Raw genomic sequence first — 22,330 nt, 5'->3', positions numbered from 1 at the left:
ATCAAAATTATCATTATTATTAACACCTCATACTCTCCACGGCGACCCCTGTGTGCTGGGGGGGCGGGGCCTCAGTATAAGCCGCAGCCTCTCAGGTTGTTTGCGATAATGATGTCAGTGACGGCGTCGAACACCACCTGGATGTTCCCCGTGTCCGTGGCGCAGGTCAGGTGACAGTAGATCTCTTTATTGGGAGAGCGGTTCTTGCTCTCAAACTGAACCTGGACGTACGCAGTCGCATCGTCGTACGTGTTCGCACCTGCAGACGAGAGAGGGAGAGAGAAGCGCTGTGAGAGACTGGCATTCAACTTGTGTTCGTGCTGTTGGGGGCTGGGGGGGCGTTTGATTGATTGATTGATTGATTGAAAACTTTATTAACAGATTGCAGAATGGGTACAATACAGTACGGCTCAATACATACAATTGTTAAGGGGATGCAGACCAGAGAAAGACTTTCGTCTTGTTTACATCAGGGTCCCCCATTTTCAATTCATCATAACATATATGACATACATGACATACAGATATTCAGTACTGCTACATCTATACATTTATGACATATCAGATTTGCAAATACAGTACTGTTTGTGATACAAAAAGAGACAAGAAAAGGGAGTATATACATTTGATGTAGAAACTGTACATTGGAGGAGGTTGTGTGGGGGGGGTTGGGTACATTGGGATATTGACAACCATACTGGGTAATTTACATTGGAGGGGGGGGACACACACTGTACAAACAAGCAAAACTGTACATTGGGGGGGGGGGGGGACACTGTACAAACAAGCAAAACTGTACATTGGAATATTGACAACCATACTAGGTAAATTACTGTACATTGGGGGGGGTTGTGTTAGGACATTTACAGGGGCCAGTTTCTAATTGCAGCCTCCCGTAGGTGTTCTTTGAGAGTGGTTTTGAAAGTGGGTAGTGATTCACATTCCTTTACAGCTGTGGGTAGGGCGTTCCACATTGATGTGGCATAATTGCGAAACGTGTTTAGTCCCTTGTTTGAGCCGAATCTGGGTTTAACATGATTTGTGGAGCTCCCTCTGGTGTTGTGATCGTGGTATTTACTGACCTTTGGGAAGTATTTTGACATGTACATGGGTACCTTAGTCGTATAGTGCATCTTGTAGACCAGGCCCATTGCAAGTTGCTGTACTCTGTCGTCTACTCTAAGCCATCCTAGGTTGTCAAAGTGGGCAGGGGTGAGGTAGGTTCTAGGAGTAACGTAGGCTGGGGAGGCCTTCCCTAAACTTTGGGCGAAAGAAAGCTCTTTACAATTTGTGCCTCACATTTGACCCATTCACTCACCGACGACGGAAGTGACCATGCAAGGTGCCAACCTGCTCATCGGGAGCAATTAGGGGTTAAGTGTCTTGCTCAAGGACACTTCGACACGCTGCCCGGGAGGAGCAGGAATCGAACCGGGAACCTCCGGATTGCCAGACGACTGCTCTACCTCCCGAGCCACTGTCGCCCCCATAAATTCTTATCTTACTTAACCTGATCAAGAGGCAGATTCTTTTTTTTATTTGCTTTACTGAAAATTATGTGATAGCATGGGGTCAGCTGACATGAAGTGATGTTAATATATGATTAATGTTATGATGAACGATTAATGTTATCAAGGCGGCTAATATTTGGTTAGCTAATATTAGATGTGGTGAACAGAACAGAACATTTACATTTAGTCATTTAGCTGACGCTTTTATCCAAAGCGACTTACAAGTTCTGTACGACAAGTCATCAGGAAGGGCACAACTCTATCAGCTGAGTGTGGCGGCTACGTGGCATAGTGGGCAAGGCGCTCGCCACGAAATGCTGGAGACGCTGGGCTCGTCAGTTCGAGCCCAGCGCTCCACATTTGCTTTCAGTTTAGCTGGTCATCCGTACTAATACACATTGGCCGTATTAGGGGGTGGGAAACTGATGGGTGGGGATCGGGCGTTGTGGACAGCGACTCCTACAGGTCGGTTGGTGCGCCTGCGCAGTAGAATCAGGAAGTGTCTGGGGCAGCGTGAGCCTCCCACGCGTTACTCCTCGCCACTGAGAGATCGAGCTGCGCAGGTGAAAAGATGCGACTGCTGTTACCTCAAGTACCGGAGGGGACTTGTGCTATGTATGACTTAGTCCACATTGCAGCCGGCTTGTGGGAGGCAAGAAACAGCGTCCGTGACAGGGGAGGTTTGAATTGGATGATACGAAATTGGGATGGGAGAAAAATATAGAAAATGGGAGAAAAAGTGGATAAAAAAAAAAAACTCTATCAGCTGAGTAACAATGCTTATCAAAGTGTTGAGTGCTACAGTGTAGGTTAGTTTATTAGGACAAGTGCATGATGACAGTAAGGTTAGTTAGGGTTCGATTTAAAAAAAAAAAAAAAAAAAATCATTTCAGATAATGGTTGAAGAAGTGCATCTTTAGTCGACAGCGAAAGATTGGACGTGTTTCGGCTGTCCTAACTGGGGTGGGAAGTCTGTTCCACCATTGTGGGGCAAGGACTGACTTCTCTTTGATGACCCTCCCGGAGCTCGGATAGGAGTGGGTCTGAGGCGGCCAGAAGATGCAGAGCGTAGGGGTCTTGAGGGTGTGTAGTTAGTAGGGCTGACCCCTATTAGTCGAATAGTCAACTAATCGATCGAAAGGAGCCATAGTCGACTGCCAACCTCTTAGTCGAATGCACAAAAAAAATATTATACGTTTTTTTTTTTTTTTTTTTATTTCCCTCGGGTAATGTTAGATTATTTTATTTAATTTTAGTAGCCTCTGGTAATGTTAGATTATCTTATTTAATTTTAGTAGCCTCGGGTAATGTTAGATTATCTTATTTAATTTTAGTAGCCTCGGGTAATGTTAGATCAGTGGTCACCAACCCGTCGATCTTGATCGACTGGTCGATCTTTGAGACCTTCCCTGTAGATCTTTCCCAGAAAAAATTAAATGTAAAAAAAAAGAATTTGTATCTTTCCCTGAGAGTCCACATTACAGTTCTACTTTTGTTTTGATGTGAAAAGTGATGCTGCATAAGAGGACTGCACTTAGCACTGACTGAGAAAGTACATATTACAGTTCTACTTTATAAAATGCTAATTGTAAATATGTTTGGCAATGTTAATTAATAGGAGAAGGTCCACATTACAGTTCTACTTTTGTTTTGATGTGAAAAGTGATGCTGCACTTAGCACTGACTGAGAAAGTACACATTACAGTTCTACTTTATAAAATGCTAATTGTAAATATGTTTGTCAATGTTAATAATATGAGAAAGTCCACATTACAGTTCTACTTTTGTTTGATGTGAAAAGTGATGCTGCATAAGATGACTGCACTTAGCACTGACTGAGACACATTACAGTTCTACTTTGACGTTTTAATGTTGGACCAAAGCATTGCATGTAATTAGAATACAGGCAAATAAAAGTCATTTAGTTTAAAGGGGAACTATTTTACTATTTCTTTCACTATTTGGGCACTTTTACACAATTCCTGTGAGTCTATGGAACACCTCTGTAATATATATATATTTTTTTATTCATTGTTTTGTATTTCTAATCAAGTCCTCAAAAACAGCATTTTTCTACCTCAAGATCTCGAGCTGTTTTGAGCTAATGTGGACTGGGGTGCAGGTGCAGGTGCCTGAGGAGCCACATTAACATGCAGCAGTGACTATATGACATCACATATAGGCACATTTTCAAACGACTCAGTTCAGTGAGGGTGAATATTGTGAGAGGAGAATTGGAAGAATGCGCCAATATGAGAATTTTGAGACATAGATCATATTAATATAAGTTCACATAGCTAGGAAACAATGCTAAACACTCAAAAAGGCCATTTATAAGATAGTTCCCCTTTAAAGTACAATCTTGGCTGTCTTTTTCTCTCAACGCTTCAATAGGTAGATCTTGCCTTCACCAAAAAAAGAAAAAAGAAAGTGATCTTGGGCTTAACACTTTAACCGCCGAAAACGGCGAACGCTCGTCATTCCCCGCCATGCTCATTCCGCCGAAGACGCCGTAACTCGTCTTTGATGTCAATATTTCAAAAATCTGTCATCGAAATCATATTTCCTTTCTGGAGCCCTGAGATGTACTGGTGAGCTCCACTCAACTGTCTAACGGTTCGAGAGCGCCATCTGGTGGCCGATCGGCAGATCGGCCAAGAGGGAGGGGCGCGCCAAACAGGAAGTGCCCATCCATATATGCTCCGGGCACTCGCGATCGGTAGCCGGACTCCATCTCAACACACTGGATGATCAATCGCTCGCCCTAACTCAATAAACAACGTTATTTGGACGTATATAGTATTATACAACCTGGAAATGGTTCATCAGGATCAACATCCCATAATCGAAAACGGTCTACTCCACGCTGATCGTCCAACGGCGCGAGGAACATACGGTAAGATTCAGCGTTATTTTCTAACCTATTCCATATAAACTGCTATGATGAACATATGACCCACTCTGGATGAATCATCTAACGCTGCCCACGGAATTATAAACGATCCCCCGCCCATCCGGTCATCATCAGATCATACATAGATCATTCTAGAAGTACCTCCAGTTGAAATTTTTCATCTCGCGCCGATCGCTACCAAACTGTATTTCATCATCAATATAATGCATTTAGGGCTATAAATCACGTTCTGAAGAAAGCTGCAGAAAACGATAAAAACATACTTATACTTTAGACCATATTTTAGTATGAATATGTGAATGAAAAAGTTTAACGTTGCTACACAATGAACAATACATATAGGACATTTAATGGGCCATAATAATGGCAATGTAGCAATAGAATTAAAAAAGTTATAGCCCTGCAAAGAAGGGGAACTTCTCCATAGACAAATAGAGCTGGCGAGGGATGGTAAATTATGAATTTAACCATGGCGATCAAAGTGTTAAAAAGGTTGGTGACCACTGTGTTAGATTATCTTATTTAATTTTAGTAGCCTCGGGTAATGTTAGATTATCTTATTGTGTTCGCTGTTCACTGATATAACTCACCTGTGTATTCAGTCATATTCACCTGTGTATTCAGTCATATTTACCTGTGTATTCTGTCATATTTACCTGTATATTCTGTCATATTTACCTGTGTATTCAGTCATATTTACCTGTATATTCAGTCATATTTACCTGTATATTCTGTCATATTTACCTGTGTATTCAGTCATATTTACCTGTGTATTCAGTCATATTTACCTGTATTCAGTCATATTTACCTGTGTATTCAGTCATATTTACCTGTATATTCAGTCATATTTACCTGTGTATTCAGTCATATTTACCTGTGTATTCAGTCATATTTACCTGTGTATTCAGTCATATTTTACCTGTGTATTCAGTCATTTTTTACCTGTGTATTCAGTCATATTTACCTGTGTATTCAGTCATATTTACCTGTGTATTCAGTCATATTTACCTGTGTATTCGGGGAAACAGATGCTCAGTGCAGATTTCTTGATCTTCTCGGCGAACAGATCCTTCTTGTTGAGGAAGAGGATGATGGACGTGTCGATGAAGAACTTGTTGTTGCAGATGGAGTCGAACAGCATGAGGGATTCATGCATGCGGTTCTGAGGCGAGAGAGACAACCCATCAGAGAGACAGGTAGTAGAGAGAGACGGGTAGTAGAGAGAGAGACGGGGAGTAGAGAGAGAGACGGGTAGTAGAGAGAGAGACATACTGTGTACTAGAGGTAATGTTTGTGTACTGGAGGTACGGTTCTGTGTACTAGAGGTAATGTTTGTGTACTGGAGGTAAGGTTCTGTGTACTAGAGGTAAGGTTCTGTGTACTAGAGGTAAGGTTCTGTGTACTAGAGGTACGGTTCTGTGTACTAGAGGTAATGTTTGTGTACTGGAGGTAAGGTTCTGTGTACTAGAGGTACGGTTCTGTGTACTAGAGGTACGGTTCTGTGTACTAGAGGTAAGGTTCTGTGTACTGGAGGTAAGGTTCTGTGTACTAGAGGTAAGGTTCTGTGTACTAGAGGTAAGGTTCTGTGTACTAGAGGTAAGGTTCTGTGTACTAGAGGTAAGGTTCTGTGTACTAGAGGTAAGGTTCTGTGTACTAGAGGTAAGGTTCTGTGTACTAGAGGTAAGGTTATGTGTACTAGAGGTACGGTTCTGTGTACTAGAGGTACGGTTCTGTGTACTAGAGGTAAGGTTCTGTACTGGATGTTCTACTCACGGTCGTCTCGTCCTCGTGCAGAACCTGGTCGTAGCCGCTCAGAGCGACACAGAAGATGATGGCCGTCACGTCTTCGAAACAGTGGATCCACTTCTTCCTCTCTGACCTCTGACCTCCCACATCAAACAGCCTGACAGGAAGTAGGTAGTTTTAGTGAGAGATAGATAGATAGATAGATAGATAGATAGATAGATAGATAGATAGATAGATAGATCGATCGATCGATAGATGGATAGATAGATACAGTAGATAGATAGATAGCCTAATAGAACCTGAAGTGAAGGTTCTTGAAGGTGAAGTGAGTCTCCACGATGCCGGTGGTCTTCACTCTGGTCCTCAGGATGTCCTGCTCTGTGGGCTGGTAGTCCGGCGCTCCGATCCGGTCTAGACTGTCCAGGTAGCTGGTGGTGAAGAGGAGGAGGGAGGAGAAGGAGGAAGAGGAGAAGGCTGATGAGGTGAGGCCCAGCCGGGAGGCGTGAATACTTTCGGCAGCCAACAAGCCCTTCCGCGTTGCTCTGATTGGCCGCGCGCGCGCATGAGCCAGGCAGGAATACTAAGCTCCGCTTAACGCAATTTATACAAATGGAAGTATTGATTACGCCGTAACGAATCATTACAAAAATATACCGTTAACTGGAATATGACACATATGTTGGATTATGTAATTGGTTTGTCATGACAAACTAATAAAAAATCGCGAATTAACCGGTGGCTACAACAACACACAGTAACTACATGCATGGTATGGTATGGTATTTATTTTAGACAACAAAACATATACAGATCACATATTTGCTTTTGTCAAGGATAGGAACGAAAAGGCGCAATGACTTATTTACATCGTTGTCCTTGGATGTCAATTAGATTAGCCCCACCGTTCATTGTAAAAGGGTAGGGGGGGGGGGACACTGTACATTGGAATACTGACATACATTTGACATGGAAACTGTACATTGGAGGAGGTTGGGTAGGTGGGGTGGGGTTGGGTGGGGCTGTACATTGGAATAGCCATGCTTGGTCTTTATTGTACAACTGGGTTAGGACATTTGTAGGGGCCAGTTTTGAATTGCAGTCTCCCGTAGGTGTTCTTTGAGAGTGTTTTTGAAGGTGGGTAGTGATTTACATTCCTTTACAGCTTTGGGTAGGGCGTTCCACATTGTTGTGGCATAATTGCGAAACGTGTTTAGTCCCTTGTTTGAGCCGAATCTGGGTTTTACATGATTTGTGGAGCTCCCTCTGGTGTTGTGATCGTGGTATTCACTGACCTTTGGGAAGTATTTTGACATGTACATGGGTACCTTGGTCGTGTAGTGTATCTTGTAGACCAGGCCCATTGCAAGTTGCTGTACTCTGTCGTCTACTCTAAGCCATCCTAGGTTGGCAAAGTGTGCAGGGGTGAGGTGGGTTCTAGGAGTCAGGTCAAGCAGTAGTCTGACTAGTTTGTTTTGAGATGTTTGTAATTTGGTTTTTAGTGCCTTTGAGGTGCTTTGGTACCATGAGGTGCAAGCATAGTCGTAGTACCCTTGAATGAGTGCTCCTGCCAGAGTCTTCAGGGTATTCTTGTTTACCAGGGAGGAGATCCGGTACAAGAATCGAGTTCGTTGATTGACTTTTTTTATTACATTGGATGCCATTTTGTCACAGGAAAGATTAGCCTCTAGGATGGAACCCAGGTAGGTAATTTCATCTTTCCTTGTGACAATATTGTCACCCACTGTAACTGAGAAGCCGTCTGTTTTGCTGAGTTTGTTATTTGAACCGAAGAGAATGGACTCTGTTTTGCCCATGTGTAATGATAGTTTGTTGTCGGCGAGCCATATGCAGATTTTGCCTAGTTCCGAGCTGAGGGTTTTTTCAACCTGTAACTTGTTCTTGTCAGAGACCAGCAGGGCTGAGTCGTCCGCAAACAGGAACAAGTTGCAGTCACAAGCTGACGACATGCCCATGTGTAATGATAGTTTGTTGTCGGCGAGCCATATGCAGATTTTGCCTAGTTCCGAGCTGAGGGTTTTTTCAACCTGTAACTTGTTCTTGTCAGAGACCAGCAGGGCTGAGTCGTCCGCAAACAGGAACAAGTTGCAGTCACAAGCTGACGACATGTCATTTGCATAAATTAGGAACAGTAGTGGTCCTAGTATGCTTCCTTGTGGAACACCACAGTTCACTGTGAGGGGGGGGGATAGGGTACCGTTTACCTCCACCATCTGTTCTCTCCCCTCCAGGTAGGATTGTATCCAGCTCACTGATAAACTATCAAAACCAATTGCTTTCAGCTTGTCAATCAGAATGGTGTGATTGACAGGCTATGTGTCTAATCTGCCGGTCGTTTATCAATGACTTGTTTGCAGTCAACATTGTCGAGACTGATTGTTTTTTAATCGGTTAATTTCCGTTTTATAGCATTTTGAAAAGCCCTCGTTTTTCAGGAAAATATATAGATTCCGTGATAATCACCCTTTACTGGAATATTCTGGCATACACGAAAACTTTTCATTTTTCGGCCTATTTATGAATAGTTTTCAAATAAACGCTAGATTATGTGTACTTATGCACGCTATAGAAGCGATCTGAAAAATATATTCTCTCATTTCCTGATCAGCGCGCACACACAGACACACACGCACACACAGACACACACACACACACACATAGGGCACACGTTGATATATAGGTTAAAATAGATCCGATTACCCCAAGACTGGTAAAATAAATTGCTTACCTCACATCAGATGTTCTCCAAAAAGATTATTCCAATTCCTGATCGCCATTCCAAATATCTATCGCATTTATTGATTCAGCGTTGGGTACTGGAAATACATAATCCACGCTGTTCTGAGGGTCGGCGATCAACTTGGGTCTCTTCAGATGCCTTGCCGGAAAAGTAACATGAGGAGGCTGGACCGCCCCCCACCCCCCATCAGTCTAAACCAATGGGGTGCAGTTACACAGGGAGAGACGATAGCAGACGGTATTTTCCCAATTGAGCTCAGAGAGAGTCTGCAACACTAGCGTGAGGCTCGATTGATGAAATATGTAATAAAAAAAAATACGACAAACAAACGCTATGTCGTTGGTGGCACTCAACTGGCGGCATGAACTAACGACAAATCGCGTCCCTGGCACTCAAAGTGTTAACATGTCTTATTTCAAACTGGTGGCAATAAAATATTGAAAACAGACAATTAGTTGTTTATTTTACATTTTGTCTGATTGTGTCCATAGATCACAATTACAATACAGAACTTTGAGGGCGTTTTTCTCAAAAAACGAGTTTTTATGCTTTTCACTTACACACAAAGACATGGAACTCCGTTTCCCCAGTACCTACACACACCAAACTGTCCACATATCTTCCCATCCATGTCCTGCTTCTAATTACAGAAGGGTTTGTTGATATATCATTCATAGCCATGTTTATAGTACATTTTATACCAAAACCTTTAGCTGTTATTCCCACTGTGTACTCACTGCTGGGCGGAGTCGTTTAGCTGGTATTGAATGAATGTATGAATGTATATATTTATTTTTTACAAAGCATAGTAGTAGAACTTCCACAAAAAACCTGAAAAGGTGTAGGCTGAAGCCGAGGCTTATAATTGCCTACCCTTTTTATATTACATTACACTATTCACACAAAAAAAAATGCAAAAAAGAAACATAATTCAGTATATCATTTAGCAAAGGTTACAAACGTTTCATAGTTTTATGTACAGAACGTACATTTCTTTTTAAAGGCCAACCTTCACGTTGTATTTTTGTTCAATAAACAATGTGGACTAGGCCAACAGTGACTTTCATGAAGAATGAAAAAAAAGTATTGAAATTGACCCAGTTTTAGCGTTTTTATCAAACATTTTGTCTGCCCAACACAATCACCACGCACGTGGATATTTTAATCAATGGTTCATAACGTGCGTGTGTAATCGAAATGATCTCGTCACAACAGGTGCAGGGCACCAGGGGGCTCACCAGGGGGCGCTGAGAGTCACACACAGCTAGTGGCAGGCACTGCAGGCAGAGAGCCTTGCTACCATTGATATATGCTTGCTACTACTAGCCGAATGAAAATGTATCTGTTTCACCTAACACTATTGCTCCGTGATTATAGCCATCCATCTATTTGTAAAAGCCACAACCACGTTACCATATTTGTAATAATGTAAGTCATTGTGTCGTTGTACATATTGTGTTTATAACGTTAGTAGCTAACTAGTACACTGCACAGTATTGTATATTGTATGGTAACTACGTCTACGAACATTGTACATATGTCTAAACTGAACACTGTGACCTCTTTTTTTTTTACTTCTAATTTTTACTATGTTTTTATTTCATACTTATCTTGTCATGCACAGTCTCTGGAGCGCAACAGTAAGAAGCATTTTGTACAAAAGTATTCTGTACTTCTGTATGACAACTATTAAAGAAACTTGAAACTTGAACATAGCTTAGCTTGGTAGCTATTGTGCTAACAACATATCCCGACATCCGGCACGCTGGCCGGCATGAACGGCTGACCCAAAATGGTTCTCTCCTCTCTGTACACCCCCGTCCCCACGGGTACCCCGCCGGGGAGCCCACGGACGCGACAACGGCGGCAGCCGCAGGGTGCTCGAGCCCGCAAAGGCTAGTGGTACATGATAGCTATGAGCTAACTAACGCTAGAGGCTCAAACACCCTACGGCCGCCGCCGCCGTCGCGTCCACAAGCTCCCCGGCAGGACACCCGCGAGGACGGGGGCACACAAAGAGGAGAGAACCACCACACAGGTCTGAGAAGAGGACTCAAACTCCTCTACATGCCCCGATCTCAAATGGTTCACGACAGTAGACATAATGCTAACGTTAGCCAGCACCATATATCGAGTAGTACTATGACCCAGACGGGCAAGGCATTTCCTGAAGTGACGTCACGGCCGTGCTAGCGTCTGATAAGCTTTTAGATTCGGCTCATTAATATGCACCTGTAGTGACGTCGGCGTTTGATAAGCTTTTTTGATTCACGCGTGCATGTTATTCGTGCATGGACCTTTTTAACTCTTTCAGAGTGGCATTTCCGGTGTCAAATGGAAAAAAATAAAGAATGAAGTTATATACCAATGATGTAAACTACCCATAATTGATCAGTAGGGTTTCACCTGGAGGTTGGGCTTTAAATACTTTTTCTTTTTATATATATATATATGTTTTTCTTCTTCCCTTTGTCACTATTTGAACACAGCTATGTTATAGATGAAATATAACTAATATATAACAGGGGCGGCTGGGTGGCGCAGCGGAGATTGCGCTCGTCACCAATGCAAGAGACTCCGGTATCGAATCCCAGTCTCAGCGTTGCCTTCGACTTGGGCCGGCCGTCGTACTGGCTCATTTGGCAGAGTCAGCGGGTGGAAGTCGATGGGTGGGGATTGGACGTTGTGGACAGCGACTCCTACAGGTCGGTCAGGGCGCCTGCGCAGTAGAATCAGGAAGTATCGGTGGCAGCGTGAGCCTCCCACACGTTACTCCTCGCCACTGAGAGTCCGTGCTGTCTGGTGAAAAGATGCGACAGGCTGCCTCCTCGTGTATCGGAGGGAACACGTGATGCAAGGCTTCTATCCTCCCTACAACCGACCAGTGGGGGGCATATGCGAGCAACAATCAAGACAGGGGAGGGGAGAATTGGCGATACGAAATTGGGACGGGAGAAAAATAGAAAATGAGGAGAAAAAGTGGATAAAAAAACGAATATATAACAAACATTCCCACTGTGTACTCACTACTGGGCGGAGTCGTTGAGCTGGTATTCCCGCGCGCGGTTGAAACACTCCTGGGTGCCGGCGTCCGTCCAGACCTTCTTCATGGCCGTCAGCAGCTCGGCGGAGTAGGGCTCCGTGTCCTCCATACGGGTCACCACGTCACACACCAGCTTGGCATCGGCCTGGACACACACACACACACACACACACACACGCACACGCACACACACAAATTACACACAAATTACATTCATAATTCTCAAGGATAGTTCACATTGCAGGTTATCGTGATCACACTAACATATTGTTTTTGGAGTCAAAGACATTGAAGTTAAATGATCTTGTGGAATTTAAAACGGCACAATTAATGTATAAAGCAAAAAGTCATGCACTTCCAAGAAACATTCAAGAACTGTTCTTTGATAGGGAGGGGGGTTATAATCTGAGGGGAGAACACAATTTAAAAGTGCTAAACGTACGCACTACCATGAGAAGACACTGCATCTCGATATGTGGAGTGAAACTGTGGAACAGGCTAAATGTGGTGCTAAAGCAATGTCCAAATATGAGACAATTCAAACTGATGTATAAGGAAATGATGTTCACAAGGTACGGGTGTTTACATTTTTATTTTATTTCTTTCATGTTTACATGTATAGTTTTAGTTTTTTTGTTTTGCATATATATATATATATATATATTTTTTTTTTATGTTTTAAAATAGTACACTCATTTGAGTAGTGGAAAAGGGTTAGGATTAAATAAGTGTATACTTCTTCCTACTCCTTTTCGAACATGTAGATTGAGTTGTGTTTTGCTTTTGTTATTGTTTGTTTGTATTCATTGCATGTTCGAAATAAAGATTTCAATTCAATTCAAAATTCAAATTTAAGGTATTAAAAAGTCTTACATTTCATTTGCAAAGGTATTCATTTATTTTATTTATTTAAAAATGTTTTGGACTTCATGGTGTTTTTGTTTTGTTCTTTATTTGAATGAATGAATGAATTAAAAAGTGTATTTTTGAACATGTATTCTCCATATTCCTCCAAACAAATCACAATATCAAGCTCCGTCCTACATAACAATCATAATGAAAAAGAAATTAAGCAAAAAGTCAAGAGCAATGTAGTTAGTTTGTTGACATGTTCAAAAAGGAGCAGAGGGAAGCTAAGCTTATTGATCCCCACCCGCTTACATTTAAATTTTTTCTTCTATAAAATTTAACTTGATATAACATAATTTAGTATAATACATTATATACTATACTTTTACTTATAGTACAAAAAGACAACTTGATTCACTTGACAGCAGTGAATATAGTACAGCACTACATAACACAATATAACATAACTTTGTTTATCCGCATTACTCTATTCTGTATTTATCTAATGTGTATTTTTTAAGCTGCTTTTTAAATTGTGCCACATGTTTACTCAGTTTGATGTATTCGGGTAAGTCATTCCACAACTTCACTCCACACACAGATATGCACATGCTTTTCAGTGTAGTGTGTACCATTGGTTGTTTAAGATTCCCTCTCCCTCTTAAAGGAACACTCCAACATTTTGGGAAATTAGCTTATTTAACATCTTCCCTGGAGTTAGACGAGAAGATACAGCAGGTAGGGGGGGGGGGGGGCGTTATGGTACATGGACGTCAGATAGGGGGGGGGGGCGTTATGGAACATGGACGTCAGATAGGGGGGGGGGGGGGGGCGTTATGGAACATGGACGTCAGATAGGGGGGGGGGGGGGGCGTTATGGTACATGGACGTCAGATAGGGGGGGGGGGGCGTTATGGTACATGGACGTCAGATAGGGGGGGGGGGGGCGTTATGGAACATGGACGTCAGATAGGGGGGGGGGGGGGGGGCGTTATGGAACATGAACGTCAGATAGGGGGGGGGGGGGCGTTATGGTACATGGACGTCAGATAGGGGGGGGGGCGTTATGGTACATGGACGTCAGATAGGGGGGGGGGGCGTTATGGAACATGGACGTCAGATAGGGGGGGGGGGGGGGCGTTATGGAACATGGACGTCAGATAGGGAGGGGGGGGCGTTATGGTACATGGACGTCAGATAGGGGGGGGGGGGCGTTATGGTACATGGACGTCAGATAGGGGGGGGGGCGTTATGGTACATGGACGTCAGATAGGGGGGGGGGGGCGTTATGGAACATGGACGTCAGATAGGGGGGGGGGGGGCGTTATGGTACATGGACGTCAGATAGGGGGGGGGGGGGCGTTATGGTACATGGACGTCAGATAGGGGGGGGGGGGGGCGTTATGGAACATGGACGTCAGATAGGGGGGGGGGGGGGCGTTATGGTACATGGACGTCAGATAGGGGGGGGGGGGGGGGCGTTATGGTACATGGACGTCAGATAGGGGGGGGGGGGGCGTTATGGAACATGGACGTCAGACCCGTGGAAGGCCCCAGCAGGCAGCGGGCAGCTCACCTTCCTGTCCTTGTCTCCGAACTCGATGGCCAGGGAGTCCATGGCGCGCAGCACGGCGGCCAGGCTCTGGATGGTGTTGCTGTAGACCACCGGCTTGTACTGCTTCACATCGTCCCCGGAGAAGCCGTCCTCGTGGATAATCCTGCACACACAGACGCACGTTAACAAAGCCTTGTGTTTGCATACATTTAGTATTTGTACTGTACACACACACACGCACACACACACACACTAATCATGTGCATACTAAGGGACACACATCTGTGCAATAGCACATACTACCAAAATCACACATTGGCCCACCATGCCTACTAGACGCAAAGACCAACATTTTGATTTCGATACCGATAGGAAAGGTAATGGAATATATGATTAGATGACAGAACATGGACAATTGTTTATACAATTCTTTAATTAATTATAATTTGTATTCATATTTTGACGCTGTTGAAATGTAAATAATCAAAAATAATAAAAATTATTCTGTTACAGCTGCTGAGCTATATACTATAGCTAATGTCCAGCAATATCTTCCTTTTGAATGAAATACGTTCAAGAATCAAATCAGGATTGTTAGCAGAGGCACAGCCCCCACTCCCCTCACTATGGGATGCCTCTGAGCGCTCCCAGTGATAGCTTAGTTAGCGTTAACGGCTGACATTATTTAAGGTTTTAGCGTGACGTGGGCGTTCCAGAATGGCGAGGATGAAAAGCATGTGAGACCGTTGGACCCGTTGCTCGCGGAGTTTACATCACACACAGAAACAGAGAAGTTGTCAAACACAGCTGTCACACGCAGCGCTGAAGACTCGAGCTAGATGTCATCGTTTCTACAATTGAAGGTCTGCTCTGCTGCTCTGCGTCTATTATGAAATGACAATTGCGCGTCGACACACGCCCACTACGCAAAACCATTACTCGCACACTGTGCTCCTAAAGAATCTTTCCCCCTCTTTATGCAGGACACGCCCTCCTCCTGAGTCCAGCCCCCTCTTTATGTAGGACACGCCCTCCTCCTGAGTCCGGCCCCCTCTTTATGCAGGACACGCCCTCCTCCTGAGTCCAGCCCCCTCTTTATGTAGGACACGCCCTCCTCCTGAGTCCGGCCCCCTCTTTATGCAGGACACGCCCTCCTGAGTCCAGCCCCCTCTTTATGTAGGACACACCCTCCTGAGTCCGGCCCCCTCTTTATGTAGGACACACCCTCCTGAGTCCGGACCCTCTTTATGTAGGACACGCCCTCCTCCTGAGTCCAGCCCCCTCTTTATGTAGGACACGCCCTCCTCCTGAGTCCGGCCCCCTCTTTATGCAGGACACGCCCTCCTGAGTCCAGCCCCCTCTTTATGTAGGACACGCCCTCCTGAGTCCGGCCCCCTCTTTATGTAGGACACACCCTCCTGAGTCCAGCCCCCTCTTTATGTAGGACACACCCTCCTCCTGAGTCCAGCCCCCTCTTTATGCAGGACACACCCTCCTCCTGAGTCCAGCCCCCTCTTTATGCAGGACACACCCTCCTCCTGAGTCCAGCCCCCTCTTTAGGCCACGCCCCCCTCTTTAGGCCATGCAAAATAAATGGTTTGGTTCCGGTTGCCGATTTATGTGCGACCCTAATTTATTTTATGAGTTTGTAAAAAGAAATTTAAAAAAATAATATATATATATATATATTTTTTTACAATAAAGTTGAATTAAATCTTAGTAAAAAAAAGTGCAGTCCATGTCAATAATGAGAATATATAAAAAGCAAGTATTTCACAATATTTGCACAGCTCTCTGACGTCAGGATATTTAGTGAGTAGTATTTAGGGCTGGCATTTGTAATACTACTACCTCCTTTGTACATTGTACTTTTGTAGTACAGTGTCTTTGTATTTTAACCTTTAGTATTATGGATATTAAACATGCTGGCAGAGTACATGCATCCATGTTGTCGTGAAAAAAAAATTAAAAATAAAATAAATTCCCTATCCATAGTCGCCGTGGGAAAAAATTAAAATAAAATAAATTCCCTACCTACCCACGGCCTTAACTGACAACCAACAGGAACCAAACAATTTATTTTGTTAGGCCATATGTGGAACACAGCCTCCTGGGTCCAGCCCCCTCTTTGGGGATATGCAGAACACACCTCCCCGTCAGCCTAATTGCCGGTGTGTGTGATATATAGCCTCTGCAGGAAGGTGGGTCTCAGTACGCCAACCTCCTCCACCACCATTAAATCACTGTGTGTGTGTGTGTGTGTGTGTGTGTGTGTGTGTGTGTGTGTGTGTGTGTGCGTGCGTGCGTGCGTGCGTGTGTGTGTGTGTGTGTGTGTGTGTGTGTGTGTGTGTGTGTGTGTGTGCGTGCGTGCGTGCGTGTGTGTGTGCCTGCCTGCCTTTGCAATGTGTTTGCCTGCCTCCTCCATCCTGTCGCGTCTCTCTCTCAGATCTATTCCACGGCGCTCACGGCGCTCGTGTTCATCTGTACAACGTCCACATCCTGACCTTTTGTGGAGAAGCTCTCAGCTGCACAGCGGGTTTAGATGTGAGCTGAGCTTCTTCTTCTTCCTAGCGGCAGGACCGGGCTGGTGCGCCTCCTAGTGGCAGGACCGGGCTGCTCTTCTAAGTGACGAGCTGCACCACAAACCAGGAGCACTCTTTCCCTCACGGTCGCGCTTCAAGTGTTTTCTTTTTCTTTCCATACGGCAACGATAAACAAGCTCTATATACGTCAACGGCGCTATAAATATCCTTTTGTTAGAGAGCTGGGTGAGGAGGGTGTGAAGCGGTTTGTGATGTAGGCCTCCAGCCACACCTACCTACCTACCTACCTACCTACCTACCTACCTACCTACCTACCTACCTACCTACCTACCTACCTACCTACCTACCTACCTACCTACCTCCACACCTACCTACCTACCTACCTACCTACCTCCACACCTACCTACCTACCTACCTACCTACCTCCACACCTACCTACCTACCTACCTACCTACCTACCTCCACACCTACCTACCTACCTACCTACCTACCTACCTACCTACCTACCTACCTACCTACCTACCTACCTACCTACCTACCTACCTACCTACCTACCTACCTACCTACCTACCTCCACAGCAGCCTACCTACTCCCAGTCTCACGTCCCCCTCACTCTTTCTGCCTCGTTCACATCGTCTATTTGTCGGTTTCCTATTATAGAGTGTATAACGTACATAGGCCAGACAGCTAGTTCTTCTCAGTTTATCATCAGTTAACAGCCAGCTAGTCCTTCCCAGTTTATCATCAGTTAACATACAGCTAGTCCTTCTCAGTTTATCATCAGTTAACAGACAGCTAGTCCTTCCCAGTTTATCATCAGTTAACATACAGCTAGTCCTTCTCAGTTTATCATCAGTTAACATACAGCTAGTCCTTCTCAGTTTATCATCAGTTAACATACAGCTAGTCCTTCTCAGTTTATCATCAGTTAACAGACACATACAGCTAGTTCTCAGTTTATCATCAGTTAACAGACACACACAGCTAGTTCTCAGTTTATCATCAGTTAACAGACACATACAGCTAGTTCTCAGTTTATCATCAGTTAACAGACAAATGCAGCTAGTCCTCAGTTTATCATCAGTTAACAGACAGCTAGTCCTTCTCAGTTTATCATCAGTTAACAGACAGCTAGTCCTTCTCAGTTTATCATCAGTTAACAGACAGCTAGTCCTTCTCAGTTTATCATCAGTTAACAGACAGCTAGTCCTTCTCAGTTTATCATCAGTTAACATACAGCTAGTCCTTCTCAGTTTATCATCAGTTAACAGACACATACAGCTAGTTCTCAGTTTATCATCAGTTAACAGACACATACAGCTAGTCCTTCTCAGTTTATCATCAGTTAACAGACACATACAGCTAGTCCTCAGTTTATCATCAGTTAACAGACACATACAGCTAGTCCTCAGTTTATCATCAGTTAACAGACACATACAGCTAGTTCTCAGTTTATCATCAGTTAACAGACACATACAGCTAGTCCTCCGTTTATCATCAGTTAACACACAGGCACAGCTAGTCCTCAGTTTATCATCAGTTAACAGACACATACAGCTAGTTCTCAGTTTATCATCAGTTAACAGACACATACAGCTAGTTCTCAGTTTATCATCAGTTAACAGACACATACAGCTAGTTCTCAGTTTATCATCAGTTAACAGACACATACAGCTAGTCCTTCTCAGTTTATCATCAGTTAACAGACACATACTCAGTTCTCAGTTCATCATTTGTAATTACAGAGTAAAAGGTGCTCAGTGCATTTAAGCCGTTCTTAATGAATTTGATGTGCAATGCACTGGAAACACTCCGATTACAAATCCATTACATCACGTGATACACGGCGCTCTGCGAAGGCCCAGTGAACTACACTCCTCTCTGTACTCGGACTCTCTACTGTACGAACGCATGCCAACAACATACTGTACGCTCGGTGCGGAGTATAGACCCCTGAGGCCGTCTGCATGCTATGACCTCACCGTCCATATGTGTGTCAATGGTAATTATGTCTAATGATAGGTATGTGTGTGTGTCTCTACTGTGTATACCCAGAGAGAGAAGTGGGTATAAACGCTGGTTCATAACTGACTTCACCTCTTTCACACACAGACAGACAGACAGACAGACAGACAGAGACACAGACAGACAGACAGACAGACAGACAGACAGACAGACAGACAGACAGACAGAGACACTCTGTGTGATGTAGAGTCACTACAGGGTGTTCCGTACTTCACACAGCAACACGACACGAGAGGTACTGGGCTGCACAACCAGAGCACCGGAGTGTGGAACTGAAATAAAGGGAGGAGGGGAGAGGGGCGAGGGGGGGGGGATACAGTCGGGGATGAGCGCTGATGGATGAAGGTGGTGCGTAGAGCAAGGAACCGTTACCCAACAGAAACCATGGAGGGGGTGTTCGACAACCAGACGCAGAATAGCCCACGTCTCCATCTAGTGACTATCTCTCTATAATATCACTGTCTCTCTATCTCTCTATATCACTATCTCTCTATAATATCACTGTCTCTCTATCTCTCTATAATATCACTATCTCTCTATTCCCTGTTTTTATACACCGGTTTTTATGCACTTGTGTCACAGACCTGGTTTTATCTCATCACGCTCTTATCGATATTGATGGATGTGATTTAATGGAATTTTATCATGTGCTTATTTTTTATTCATAATGCCGACATAACGTGAAACAACTGAATGAGAACTGTCAATGTCTGTATACTGTGCGAGCTGTGAGATACCCTGAATTTCCCCAAGGGGATTAATAAAGTATCTATCTATCTATCTATCTATCTATCTATCTATCTATCTATCTATCTATCTATCTATCTATCTATCTATCTATCTGTCTATCTGTCTGTCTATCTATATCTCTATATCTCTATCTATCTATCTATATCTCTATATCACTATATCTCTATATATCACTATATCTCTATATCTCTCTATATCTCTATATCACTATATCTCTATATCTCTATATCACTATATCTCTATATCTCTCTATCTCTCTATATCTCAGGGGTTCAGAGAAGGGGAAAATAACAGTGATTTAGAAAATACGAAAGAGTGATTTAGATTAGAAGGGGGACGATTTAGATGCCATATTTCGGCGTAAATCCGCTTTATAGGCAAAGTACTCTGAGCAATATCAGGCACTTAAAGCCATTAAGATTAAAGCAGCAGAGGTATTCGCTAATGGAGCGGTGGTGACCTCACAATAATGCACACGCGCGCACGCGCACACACACACATCATTTATTTATGTATGTCCACATACAGTTACAAGCAGCCAGGGGACATAAACAGTATACATGCAGTCATATATTAAGAGACCTGTCAGTTATTATGCACTGAACTGACAACCACGTTGAAACATGCAACATAATTATAGCACAGTAGCATGACTGCGTTTACTTCCAAGGGAACATACACACATGCACACACACACATGCACGCTCGTGTGCACACGCACACACGCGGTTTCATGTTGCGACTATAGGGCTGAGGATCCCTAACGTGATTTCAGCACCAGGTCGGTGAACAGCTCCCTGGCTGCACCGCCTCCATTTCAGCACCAGGTCGGTGAACAGCTCCCTGGCTGCACCGCCTCCATTTCAGCACCAGGTCGGTGAACAGCTCCCTGGCTGCACCGCCTCCATTTCCGCACCAGGTCGGTGAACAGCTCCCTGGCTGCACCGCCTCCATTTCAGCACCACGTCGGTGAACAGCTCCCTGGCTGCACCGCCTCCATTTCAGCACCAGGTCGGTGAACAGCTCCCTGGCTGCACCGCCTCCATTTCAGCACCAGGTCGGTGAACAGCTCCCTGGCTGCACCGCCTCCATTTCAGCACCACGTCGGTGAACAGCGCCCTGGCTGCACCGCCTCCATTTCAGCACCACGTCGGTGAACAGCTCCCTGGCTGCACCGCCTCCATTTCAGCACCACGTCGGTGAACAGCTCCCTGGCTGCACCGCCTCCATTTCAGCACCACGTCGGTGAACAGCGCCCTGGCTGCACCGCCTCCATTTCAGCACCACGTCGGTGAACAGCGCCTCCACCACCACAGAGAGGAGTCACCGGCGGCGCCGCGCGCACGGCCTCCTCGGGAGGAAAACATGGCGGCTCAGCCAGCCTCACTACGGGGCGGCGCAAAAAAAAATCTCAGGCCTCGACACTCAGACACACCTCGTCTAATAAGTAACGACGCGGAGATGTTGAAATCACGACACACGACACAACGAAAACACATCCACACTTACTTCATCTGTTTGACGATGGTGCTTTTCCCCGATTCTCCGCCCCCTGCAAAGAATTAAGAGGCGAGAATGAGTGAGATCAGCACCGCGGACAGCGCCCCGTTCAAGAAAGAAGAAGAAACAACAACCGTTACCGGGACCGGAGGGACGCGACGCGACGCGGCGGATATTCTTACCGAGCAGCAGCAGCTTGACGTCCTTGGCGGCCGTGACTCCGTCCTCCTTCAGGTTCCTCTCGATGGCCTTGCTCCGGTCCAGAGCGGCGCGCTCCTCGGCGCTGAGAGTACATCCCATGATGGTGCCTGCCCGGTTACTGCGCCTCTTCTGTTCCGTCCGCCCGAGCCTCGATTCAATCAGTGCGGATCTCTCTCGCTCTCTCTCTCTCTCTCTCTCTCTCTCTCTCTCTCTCTCTCTCTCTCTCTCTCTCTCTCGGCCCGGATTGAGGGCGAATAACTAGCCGCGGGATCCTGAAAGAAGAGGGGGAAGAAAGGTTTTGTTTTTCTGCTCCTCTCTCTCTCGCTCTCTCTCCGCGTCTCTCTCCGTCCCTCCTGAGACCGAGGGGGGGTGGGGTCGCTGGGAGCCTGCGGGGTTGGGGCTCTACAGGGCGGCGCTGGGGATGACAGCGAGCGGGCTCATCTCGGCTGGATCTAGTCGTCACAATAGGGAGAGAGAGGAGGGAGGGACGCCTCGCGAGACTCACCTACACACATCTCGCCGACGTCAGAGCTCAGAGGAGTCGAGAGCTGCTGCTGGTCGCAACGTTTTGATTGATTGATTGAAAACTTTATTTAACAGATTGCAGAATGGGTACAATACAGTACGGCTCAATATATACAATTGTTAAGGGGAGGCAGACCAGAGAAAGACTTTCGTCTTGTTTACATCAGGGTCCCCCATTTTCAATTCATCATGACATACAGATAGACAGTATATCTATACATTTATGACATACCAGATTTGCAAATACAGTACCGTTTGTGATACAAAAAGAGTCCAGAAAAGAGAGTATATACATTTGACGTAAAAACTGTACATTGGAGGTGGTTGGGTGGGTGGGGTGGGGTTGGGTGGGTGATGGGGGGGGGCTGTACATTGGAGGTGGTTGGGTAGGAGGGGTGGGGGGGGTTGG

General features: G+C 44.9%; 1 protein-coding gene across 1 annotated transcript; it reads right to left on the bottom strand.

Annotated features, from left to right (window-relative positions):
• Nucleotides 1–71: 71 nt before the first annotated feature.
• Nucleotides 72–21,522, bottom strand: gnao1b (guanine nucleotide binding protein (G protein), alpha activating activity polypeptide O, b; the record flags this gene model as incomplete). The annotated part of the gene is made up of 8 exons (XM_084307344.1): nucleotides 21,378–21,522; nucleotides 21,205–21,247; nucleotides 14,398–14,539; nucleotides 11,957–12,117; nucleotides 6,471–6,599; nucleotides 6,199–6,328; nucleotides 5,434–5,587; nucleotides 72–259 (listed from the first exon to the last, which is right to left on the bottom strand). Exons 1-8 carry the CDS (start codon nucleotides 21,493–21,495, stop codon nucleotides 72–74), a joined length of 1,065 nt encoding a protein of 354 aa, XP_084163470.1. The 5' UTR covers nucleotides 21,496–21,522.
• Between the last annotated feature and the right edge of the window lie 808 nt (nucleotides 21,523–22,330).

Source organism: Notolepis coatsorum (assembly GCF_963971535.1).
Source record: "Notolepis coatsorum genome assembly, chromosome: 2".
In the NCBI taxonomy this organism is placed as follows: domain Eukaryota; kingdom Metazoa; phylum Chordata; class Actinopteri; order Aulopiformes; family Paralepididae; genus Notolepis; species Notolepis coatsorum.
Note: the sequence above shows the minus strand (reverse complement) of the source record. Positions and strands in the feature narration are given on the sequence as shown.